The 12,074-nt window shown below is 40.0% G+C and overlaps 1 protein-coding gene across 1 annotated transcript in view; it reads left to right on the top strand.

Annotated features, from left to right (window-relative positions):
- LOC144608316 (ADAMTS-like protein 2) overlaps window positions 1-10,852 on the top strand; it is a 49,040-nt gene extending 38,188 nt beyond the window's left edge. Inside the window, exons 15-19 of the mRNA XM_078425950.1 lie at window positions 1,003-1,158; window positions 2,791-2,961; window positions 5,331-5,507; window positions 7,523-7,667; window positions 8,989-10,852. Coding sequence (XP_078282076.1) covers window positions 1,003-1,158; window positions 2,791-2,961; window positions 5,331-5,507; window positions 7,523-7,667; window positions 8,989-9,107 — 768 coding nt within the window. The 3' untranslated portion in view covers window positions 9,108-10,852. The remainder of the gene's footprint in view (window positions 1-1,002; window positions 1,159-2,790; window positions 2,962-5,330; window positions 5,508-7,522; window positions 7,668-8,988) is intronic.
- Window positions 10,853-12,074: the final 1,222 nt, after the last annotated feature.

The raw sequence follows: 12,074 nt of genomic DNA, 5'->3' as shown, positions 1-12,074 counted from the left end.
AATGTGAGATCAATTCATGATCAACGAGTACGACTGCATATATTCCATTTATGGCTCGGCAGTATATTGTCAGTACAAGCCTTGTGCTGAACATGTTCTTTGACGGCCACTTGCTATCAATCAAAATCATAAACTCCAGTTGTTTATGGTGTGCACAACATAACTTTGTGGCTGCATAAGTTTACTGTGGCTAGCTCGCTTTGATAAGCTGAGAAATATGGAATGGAATACTTTATTGCCACATGTGACAATTTACAGTGTAATTTCCAATGTATACAAATAGCGGCCACCTATGGTGAAGACAAAGTATGCCGGCTCCTCCTTTGTTCTCCTCCCCCCACGCCGAGTCCCCATTATCCTTTGTTATCCCTCCCTCTCCATTGTTCTTCCTCTCCCCCCCCCTTCACGGCAGTCCCCCCTCGCCGGATCCTCCATTGTCCTTCCACCTCCCCTCACGCTCTTGTCCACCAGCGAGGCATTGCCGCCGCGGCGAGGCTTCACTGCTGCCGATGCCCCACTTCACATGTCCATCACAGTCGGCGCCATCATCGGCCATCGCATTGACATCTCCACATCGCTACCAGGTCCTCTCCTGAGGCCTCCGTGATGCCGACCCGGGCCCCAGCCGCTCTGACACGCGAGACGAGGCTCCTCTGACCCGCGAGGCCCCAGCCAGGCTGTGATCTGGGCTTCTCCACGACCATCTGGGAGGCATCGAGACTGCTGCGCCTCGATAAAGGTCTCTGGCTGCATTCCAAGTCCGTAGCCGCGGCCCAGCTGGAAGCCTTCTGCCGCACAGCCCGGCGGGAAATATATCAATTTGATAGCTTTCATACAACTCATCTAAAGGGTATCAGCAAATGGAATCCTGTCCAATTGTGGTATTCGATTTTCAAAGGCAACACAAATGAAAACAGCCAAGGTTTGATATGTTACAAAAAAAACTGCTGGAGGAACTCAGTAGATCCTCAGTAGAAACAACTAATATTATTTCTTTTTCAGTGTACAGCAAAGTGTGCAGAACGGATTGCTGTGATCAGGGAAGTGAGATGTTCAAATGAAGAATGGATGTGTGATGAAAAAACAAAGCCACCATCTCAGAAAGGTTGTGTTGGACCCCCTTGTGATCGACAGTGGACTTTTTCAGATTGGGGACCAGTAAGTCCAACTGTAGGACCCTTTGAACAATAGTGTTTACTTTCTATCCAAAAGCTTTGAATTGTCTCCTTTCAACTTAGAACTTCCTTATTTCACCTTTTTATATAAATGATCTGTTCACTGGCCGAAATTAATAGTTCAGACTGTTAAAGGAAAACAAATAATTAAGCAGCACCATTTATTTTAAATAACAAACAAATTCAGTTCTCCTGGACCTCCAGCTCACTGACTCCACTTGCCATTTTAATGCCTGCAGAAAACAGTTCACTCATTGTACCTGCTACATTACTGGCTACATCATCCTAACGATGACAAGCGTAATAATCAAGTTCATGTTGGCAGCTATTTTGCTGTAAGGACTTTTACATACATAGCATGATCTATTTCTCCGTTAGTGTTAAAAGTTTTATTAATGTGCGTTGGAATTAAAATGTTCAATTTTAAAGATTGCATTTCAATTATATATTTTCATATATCATGTGCATATTAAAGCAACCCATTTTAATTCTCAAATAAGTTCATAAATGGGTTTTCAATTTCCTTCAAAAATTTCCAGATCTTTCAGTGAGCTTGATTTTCCTGTCATAAAGAGATATAATTGTAGTGTAATTATACTTTTCTTCTTGAGCCGTTAAATTGCCATCTGTTGTGAAGAATTATAATGAAAATTTAAGGCATTAGTACAACCTCACAACCTCAGGGGATGCATTAATGCTTTAAAGCCATTTAAGTACTAGGTGTAGTGACTTTTTATAAACTAAGAAACACAGCAGCTAATTTAAGCATTGCAAATTCCCACAAACAACAATATGTTAATAAGCACAGCATCTTATTTTGAAGGATAAATGTTAACCAGGATGATGGAGAGAATTCTCTGCTCGTGTTCAAAATAGTACCCTTGGTTCTTTTCATGTGCTCCCTTGAGGCAGCATAGAGGCCATGATTTATTTCTCATTTGAAATACTTAGGAAAATTAGTTATAGGGAAGTATTAGGGATTATGAGAGGGAACAGAAAGATTTATATCTTGTTTCTCAATTAATTTTTGTCAGCAGGTTCTTAAAGAGAAAAGGTAAGTAATGGGAGTCAACTGGATAGGGTCTCAGTCCAAAACTATGAAGGCACGTTTATCCCTGGAGAGTCGATGATGGACGATAAAGGGGACGTGGTTTTGCTGGCAGTTGTCCAAAACAGGAATTGCATAGGAGATGGCGATCATTTGACATAGAAATTGCAGCAGATTCATAAAGTGTTGAACCTGATCAAATTCCTGGAATGGTGCAATTCAACATGAAACTTGTCACAATCGTGTTCCACTCTGGATAAAAGATTACTTTCAAACATGCATCCCTGTAGTAAACACATCCAAACTAACTTTCAGGTTCAGGCTTCAGTATCTCTCCCATCGTGTCTTTAAGCCTATTTACCAATTTAATTTAATTACGTAAAGTCTCCGGATACTTTACTGTTAACAATGGTATATTAATGGGTTTCTGATTCAGTACCCATACTTAGTCTTCCCTGTGGAATAGCAATCTATAAGCAGTACCGTTGTATTCGTTTTGAAGTAATTCTTATCTTTTGTAGTCTGTACGTTGATGCTAATTTGATCATTTATTTCCTCTGCAATCAGTGTTCAGGTCCTTGTGGGCAGGGAAGAATGATTAGACACGTATATTGCAGAAACTCAGAAGGCAGGGTAATGCCCGAATCACAGTGCAGTCCACAATCGAAACCCCATGGAATACATCCCTGTGGAGCCAAAGATTGCTCTCCCCATTGGCTGGCCCAGGATTGGGATCGGGTGAGCAAAGAAATTGTCATTGCATTTTGTTAGGTGCAAGCTATCATTGTGTTTTACTTATAAATAAGTGTCATAGTTTAAATATATATAATCTTCACTTCATGCTACAAAGCCTTCTTATGTTACCTTCTCATACTACCTTCTTTAGTCAGAGGGTAGTTAATCTGTGGAACTCATTGCCACAGAGGGCTGTGGAGGCCGTCAGCAGATATTTTTATGGCAGAGATAGGCAAATTCTTGATTAGAATGGGTTATGGGGCAAAGGCAGGAAAATTGGATTAGGAAGTAGAGATCAGCCATGATTGAATGGCGGAGGAGACTCGATTGGCCAAATGGCCTAATTCTACTCCTATAACTTGTGAACGTTACTGGGTTAGAGGGATTATTTGTTGATGTTGTTATTAGACGGTTGTGTACTATTGTTGATCTTGTTAAAATTGAGTGACAGGTTAAAACTGATTCTAAAGCTTAGTTAGACTTCCCCATGCTCGAGGCTCATTCCTCTTAGTCTGGCAGCATCTCTTGCTAGAAGGAATGGGTTAATGTTTGTCTCTTTACTTAAGAAGGGCAGCAGGGAAAACTGCAGGCTGGTGAGCCTTATACCAGTGGTAGGGAAATTATTGGAGAAAATCCAAGAGGGTAGGATTTATGTACGTTTGGAAAGGCAAGACTTGATCAGGTCAAGAGAAAATCCTGCTTCACAAATTTGATTAAACTTTTTGAAGAGGTGACTAAGAAGACTGATGAAAGCAGAGCTCGCATGGTAGGCTGGTCCAGAAGTTTAAGGTACATGGGATCCAAGGGAAGCTGGCCAATTAGATCCAACATTTCTTGATGATAGGCCCAGGGGCAGTGTTGGAAGGATGTTTTTCTGATTGTAATTCTATGTGTAGCAGGGTTTAGTGCTGGGACAGGTTGTTTGTGATATATACTAACAACATGGCAGTGAATGTAGGAGAATGACTAGGACATTTACTTATCACCTGAAAGTTAGTAGTATTGTGGCTAGTAAGGAAAGGTTATCTAAGGCCACAGCAGGATATCGATCAGATGGAAATTTGGGAATAACTTTGGCCGATGGAATTTAATCCCAACTAGTGTGAAATGATGCATTAAGTGGTCAAATAGAATAGAACATACGCAGTAAATTGTAGTGTGCAAGGAGATTAAAAGAGGGACCTTGAGGTTCAAGTCCATTGTTCCCTGAAGTTGGTAACCCAAATAGATAAGATTTTAAAGAAAGCATGTGGCATTCTGACTTCATAGGTTGGAGCATCTATATACGAAAACTCTCTGTTTGTTTGTTTGTTTGTTCCTGAACTACAGCCAAAACGGTACACGATAGCGCAACAATTTTAGGCCCACCTTACTCACCGTCGTCCCTTTGGTGCTAATGGAAGAAGTTTCATTGAAATAGGTGTTATTTTTAGAGTTATTCACATTTTAAAGTTTAAATCTATCTCCTAGGGGGAGGGGGGAGGAGGGAGCATAAGAGAGGTTGAGGGATGGAGTGGTGGGAGGGGAAGGAGGGGAGGGGGGAGGAGGGTGCTGCACCAATGCAGGAGAGGTTTGGGTCCAACGGGTCCACTTGGTCCAGTAGAATATAAGAGTTGGGACATTATGTTGCAACTTTACTAAACACTAGTTCGAGAGATTGGATAGGCTAATTTATATTTTCTTGAGCGAAGGAGGCAGAAGGGATAGAATGGGTAGGTAATCAGAACCTTTTTCTTGAAAAATAAGAGGGTGTAGTTTTAAGGTAAGAGAAAGGACTATTATAGGGGATTTGAGGGGAAAATTTGTTTATATATTCCCTAAATCAAGTGATCTATGAATATTTTACCATCAGGTTTATGAATAGGAAGGGTTTAGAGAACTATAGGCCAAATGCAGTATGCCAACTTGGTGGGGGTGCACAAGCTGGGCTGGAGGGCCTGTTTCTCTTCTCTATAGCACGATGGCTCGATAGATCTTCACAGTGTTTGATATTTAGATAAGCTGCTTGAGAAAGTGATGGTCAGATACAACACTATTTTTTCAAAGGCATTTAGACAGGCACTCAAACAGGCAAGGCGTTGAAGAATGTAAACCTAATAGGGGCAAATAGATTTAAGTGTAGTTGGGCAAACGGATCAGCATGGACAATGTGGGGAAAAGGGTCCATAACTGAATTGTTTGGAATCCCAATCAAACTGAGAAAGTGATGTTTCTGTTTGTGGTCCTTGTTGGAGATTCCCTAACTAGAGATCAGTCTAGAATATTGCTAAAGTAACTCTGTGTGGTAATAATAATGAAATGCCAGGTGCATTAAATTCAAGATTCTACTCATAACATTAACTTGAAAATTTCAATCTGATCTACTTCCACAGTGTAATACAACGTGCGGCCGAGGGACAAAAGAAAGAGTTGTTTTGTGTGTGGGAATTGTAAATGGAAAAGTTAACATTTTCAATTCTGAGGAATGTGATCCAGCTCAAAAGTTAATTGAAGAAACAACGTGCTTCGAGCGCCCATGTTTCAAATGGTTTACTACTTCATGGTCTGAGGTAATTAGTGCAAACCTTAGAAACTGATACAAGCAAAGCATTACCGTAAGGTTTTAACAGGTATCGGCTATAATCAAACCAATAACAATGTTTGGCAAAATAGTTGTGGAGCCAGTGGTTTATATCAATGGTTTCTAAAATGAGCAGTATTGACCTCTGGGGGGCTGTGGGATTACCTAGGGGGGACACTAAGAAACAAGGAGGTGACAGGAGGGGGGGGGGGGGCAATGGGCAAGAGGTGTCAGTACGCACTTAACTTAGGTTGTTCTGCCGTGCGCTCCTCTGACCTCTCTGAAAGGGCGCAAAATAGTATTTCTTGGAACTTTTCAAATTTGGGGAACTGGTTTCACTTCATCAAGCCCATCCATCCCACTGAGAATTTACTGAACAGTGAAGTAGTTACTAAATGTATCTAAGACTTTCTAAACGACTTCAGACTTTGAAAAGTTGGTATCATTGGGTCAAGTTCATCAATTTTGTTAAATTAATTAAATTAAAAAGTTGTAATTGGATTTTGAATAAATATGTAATTAACTGTTACTCTTCTGAATTTTATTGTGTTATTACCTTCCTTAGTGGACATGTAAACCACTATACTGAGTAATGCTTTTTATACTATAGGGTAGGGAGCACTGGGCATGAGTTTATGGAGCCAAGTTGGTCCAACAAAGTTTGGGAACTAGTTTACATGATGTATTTTCATGTTAAAACAATGTTATTTTCATTAGTTGTTGTGATAATTTTATTCCCTTGCCCCATGGCTGTTGCTGCATGATGTCCTGTCCAAATGAGAATGCTTTATGTTTGAGTAACTGTGTATTTACAAATTATGTAACCATTAGGACCTCACAGATGAGCCTGATCTATCTTAATCCAACCATCTGCCCTGTGGATTTTCCAATGATGGATAGTGATCAGAGACTAGACATTAATGGATAATTTAAATGCTTTCTTGTCATTCAATCTGAGGTCCACTAAACAGCACAGACAATAGAGACAGAATGCGGTACATGTTCAGTTCTATAAGAAACAATGAAGGTTCAGCTTTAGACAACCACTGGAGCAAACTGGCCACAGGAAATTATGTTGGGAATCTTAATAACTTGCTACTTAAACGTATGTAGGTATCCTTTAGTTTAGTTTATTGTCAAGTGTACTGAGGTATAGTGAAAAGCTTTTTTGTTGCATCCAATCTAGTCAGCGGAAATACTATACGTGATTACAATCAAGCCATCCACAGTATACAGATGCAGGATAAAGAAAATAAAGTTTAGATAAATCCAGTAAAGTCCGATTAAAGATAATCCAAAGGTCTCCAATAAGGAGATGGTAGGTCAGGACCACTCTCTAGTTGGTGATAGGATGATTTAGTTGTCTGATAACAACTGGGAAGAAACTGTCCCCGAATCTGGAGGTATGTGTTTTCAAACCTCTGTACCTCTTGCCTGATGGGAGAGGGGAGAAGAGGGAGTGACCGAGATGAGACTTGTCTTTGATTATGCTGGAGGCCTTGCCGAGGTAATGGAAAGGAGGTTAGTTTTTGTGATAATCTGGGCTACATCCGCAGCTCTCTGCAATTTCTAGCGGTCTTGGATAGAGCTCTTCCCAAACCATGCTGTGATGCGCCTCAATAAAATGCTTCTACAGCACATCTGTAGAAGTTGGTGAGGGTTTTTTGGGACATGCCGAACTTCCTAAGCCTTCTAAACTGTTGGTGTGCTGCCTTGGCTATTGCTTCAATATGGCTGTTCCAGGGCAAGTTGTTGGCGATATTTACTCCTCTTAACTTGCAGTATTCAACCATCTGTACTTCAGCATCGCCTATATATTCTGGGGTATATATACTGCTTCACTTCCTGAAGCCGATCACAATCTCCTTTGGCTTGCTAACATTGAGGAAAATGTTGTTGTCTTAGCATCAGGTTATGAGATTCTCAATCTCATTCTAAATTGTGTTTTGATTTCTTGTTCTTGAACTCAATTTAACAACATATTCTTTTGTCGCTTTTATATAGTGCACTAAAACCTGTGGTGTTGGAATAAGAATGCGAGATGTGAAATGTTATCAGGGAAAAGAAATTGTCCGAGGGTGTGATCCACTCTTGAAACCTGTTGCAAAGCAAACCTGTGATCTCCAGGCCTGCCCGACGCAGCCCCCAGGTAATAATGTGTACATTAAATTCCAGTGTGCTGTGCTTCTTACACTTGTCATAGAGAGCTGGTTTTTGCAGATTAGTTTCTATTGTATTTCCACACATTTTAATTTGAACCCAGTCTTCAAAGTCAGCCTTTGAACATGTGCACATATGAGCATTGTCTGAGTACTGCAGCCAATAACCAAAATTGGGGCGACTCTAATTCAGGAGTGGAGGTGACATGGGTCGAACAGTTCCCTATTTGTCCTGTAAGTTAACTCCATTCCAGTGGAAAGTCTGTTGAAGGTAAGATACAGCATTGTACTGAGAAACATTCTGAAATTTTTTAGGGTGATATTCCAAGCATTCTGCATCATAGTGGGGACTGCTGTGGACCTCTTGATTAAGTTCTTCATCCACCCATACATGTCACTGTTATGCAGCTTTCCCTCAGCAGCAGACCAGGACGTGGGCAGCTGATGGCAGAAATCAGATTGACAATCACAATGCAGTGCTCCCAGCCACACAACTGATCTTTTTCCAAATTTATTTGCAAGTTCTAGGAAATATTAGTAAGGCCATTTCAATTGTACATCCTTAGCATCCAAGAAGCTGATGGCAGATTGCCCTGTTGTTCTTGATTTTAAAAATAGTTCTTCATTGATGTTATGTAGACTGTTTGAAATTAATCCAATAGATCAAGGTATAGTGAAATTGTAATAAAACAGAACTACAGATGCTGATTTATACCAAAGATAAACACAAGGTGCTGGAATAACTCAGCAGGTCAGGCAGCATCTTTGGAGAAAATGGATAGGTGACGTTTCGGGTCGGGACCCTTCGAAAGGTCCCGAGCCAAAACATCACCTATCCATTTTCTCCAAAGATGCTGCCTGACCTGCTGAGTTGCTCCAGCATCTTGTGTCTATCTACGGTATAGTGAAACATGTCTGAGTTACTACGCATTGTTACTAAAAGGGGAATTTTAAAGTAACAGTGCTCTTGCACTTCTCATACTTGAAGGTTTGGGAGAGGTTCGTGTCATCAAAATAATTTTGAATTGTTGCATGCCTCCAAAATATTTGGGATAGAGCATGTTCAGTGATCTTGCTGTTTCCTCTATTCCTATTTTATTTCTGTTCAGTATTGTGAATCCATCAACGTCTTCACTGCCAGTTTGTGCAATCTTAGTCTCAGAACAGGGCTCTGAATTTGATCTTCAGGTTGATGACCAAAAGATTGGATTTCAAGACAACACGACAAGGATTTAAACTATGCTTTTTATTTTTCGTAAGCCAAGTTGACAGCTTCTTAAGATACTGACTATCACAATTATTGTTCCACAGATGACAGTTGTCAAGATCAACTTGGGACTAACTGTGTGCTGGCAATAAAAGTCAATCTATGCTCTCACTGGTATTACAGTAAGGCATGCTGCAGATCTTGTAGAGCTGCTAATTCATAGTACAGACTGGCAGAATAATTGTATCTCTCCATAAGTGAACAAAAGAACAATGTGTGGTGGAATTAGTTTTACTGCAAGGATTTAATGGTTTCTTTTGTCAGAATACCTTACCTGATTTTAACAATGCATTCAAGCTGCATCAAGATTATCCTATTCTGAGAGGCTGTCAGGTTCCCTGGATACTCAGCACAATTAATCCCTCCCACCAGTAAATGGCACCATATATATCTACCTATCAGTAATATGGTAAAGCTAGCATACTCCAGTCACAGTAGCTGATAAATTATTTCAGTACAAAGCTATTCCAACTAATGCTACTGAACATTTTGGAACTATGGTCACTAGTTCTCAAACTATCATGCAAAATGGGCTACCACAATGTTACTCCCCTCTTAATTTAATGTGATTCTTTATTACAAGCTAAATGATAGATTAGGTGATGTTTTAACCTTGGTTTTACATACCATATTTGCGTCTAATACGCAACTATTTTTCACATAGTGATTGGCTCCCATAAGGATGGACAAGGCATCAAGTATCAAAGGTGCCGCATACTAAAGTACTCGTATCCTCAGTCAGTCCAGTCCCTCCGCTTTATCTGTCTGTCCTGGTGCTACCTGTATGTCTGCACTTGAGACCCATTAAGCCTTTGGGGTTAATGTTAGTTCCGTGTTTAGGTTTCTGACACATTCCTGAACCTTGTTAGGTCCTATGTTATCAGTGAATTTTACCTTCAAAGCAATACAGTAAATATCTACATTGTGGCAGCAACTGGTGAAACTGCTGATGCTTTTCACAGTATTCTCAGATGTGATTTCCATAACTCTCCATCAAAAAATAGTATGGATAGGAAATGAGTTTGTCCAGCAATCAACCTGTTTTATGAGCATTAGGAATCATATTTAGTTCCTCTTACTTTCCACGGATAAAATGTTCTAAACCCTACAATTTCTCTTTAGAAAGGACACCGTATAACAGCCAGTGAGTCTGTTGTGAGGTATAGTATAACAGTCAGAGATTGTAACAGTGAAGAGCTTCACCTCGTAAAAAAATATTAATAAATTCGGCTATTACATCAAAGTCAAAGAATTTTGATTTTTCTTTGGTAATGACTTTACCCATTTCAGATTCTAACATATATCATGCTTAAGTATTGAAATTGGAATCATCTGATCTACCTGAAAACAACTTGACCTCCCAGTATTTTAGTTGTACTGTACCTGCCAGTATTTATGTTAAATTTGATACAACATTTGACCGAGCAGCGCTCAAGACACCAACCAGACCCTTAATTTTGCTGACAAAGTGCATGTGAAAATAATTATTCCATGATATCCTCTTCCTCCTCGTGAATATTGGCAACAAATATCTTTAAATTCCTGATTTATCATTGGAATGTTACCGGTTGTTACAGATAATCCCAGTTGTTTCATTTTTCCGATCGTTAATGATAATATGCAGATGTGATTTTATAAAGAAAATATTGTTCTTTTTCTGTTGTCAATCATGTAAGCAAGTGCGAAAAAAACCCAGGCTGACTGAGGCAATCATGTTTTATTATGATATTTAATAACGTAACCTGTAATTTTATAATTCTATTATTAATGATGAAGTGATTTCCGTTTTTTCCCAGAGGCATTTTATGAATCAGATATACTGTTGAAGTCTTATGTTTTAACTCAGTCCAGAGTATTTACCCTGGCTGCTTGGAGTTAGGGAAAAGGGAAAAAAAGAAAATTGGAATATTCTATGTACAGTTTGTATATATTTTAAACCATTACATTATGAAAAAAAATAATAAACATTTTTGTTGTCCACAAGCCAGTGTTTTTGCAGTTAATTTCATACAATAATTCATATTTCAGTATTGCAGGTATCACTCTGTTTTTAACTGAGTAATGGTATCCATAATTGGCACGGTAGCGCAGCGGTAGAGTTGCTGCTTTACAGCGAATGCAGCGCCGGAGACTCAGGTTCGATCCTGACTACGGGTGCTGCACTGTAAGGAGTTTGTACGTTCTCCCCGTGACCTGCGTGGGTTTTCTCCGAGATCTTCGGTTTCCTCCCACACTCCAAAGACGTACAGGTATGTAGGTTAATTGGCTGGGTAAATGTAAAAATTGTCCCTAGTGGGTGTAGGATAGTGTTAATGTGCGGGGATCGCTGGGCGGCACGGACTTGGTGGGCCGAAAAGGCCTGTTTCCGGCTGTATATATATGATATGATATGATATGATAATATCTCACTGAAAGTCTTCTGTCCTTCTAATGACCCTCAAATGGAGTTAAAACTCCCTAGAATTCAGAAAATTGGGTAATGAATTGATAAACGGATACAGTTAAGTTGGAATGAGGCTTTGGTCGGCACACATTTTGGATGGAAGTTAAGTTCAAATTCAGCCAGACAAAACTCCAACACCAAACTTGTTTTTCCACCATCATTGGTTCCAAATTGATTTTATCAGTAAATCCTGCAGCACAGCATCAAAAAAATAAAGACATCCTGGTCAGTTTACATGACCCTCATTCAATCTCTGCACCTCTGCCCGTTACAAACTTTGTGAGTGCAGAATTCTCTGAATATCAAACCAGAAAACTGCATCTTTCGTTGAAAAGCGTAAAAAATGCATATGCTGGAACTGCTCAGTAAATCAGACACTGCCTGTGAAGCAAGAAAAGGTTAACATTTCAGGTTTAGTTTAGAGATACAGCGCAGAAACAGGTCCTTTGACCTACCTAGACCGCATCGACCAGCACTATCCTCCACACTGGGGACAATTTACAATCTTCACCAAAGCCAATTAACCTACAAATCTACACGGCTTTGAAATGTGGGAGGAAACAGAAGCACTCGGGGAAAACCCATGCAGACATGGGGAGAACATATAAACTCCATACAGACAGCACCCGTAGTCAAGATCGAACCCGTGTCTCTAGTGCTGTAGGGCAGCAACTACTGCTGCTCGTG

This window comes from Rhinoraja longicauda, chromosome 31, assembly GCF_053455715.1.
Source record: "Rhinoraja longicauda isolate Sanriku21f chromosome 31, sRhiLon1.1, whole genome shotgun sequence".
NCBI lineage: Eukaryota > Metazoa > Chordata > Chondrichthyes > Rajiformes > Arhynchobatidae > Rhinoraja > Rhinoraja longicauda.
Note: the sequence above shows the minus strand (reverse complement) of the source record. Positions and strands in the feature narration are given on the sequence as shown.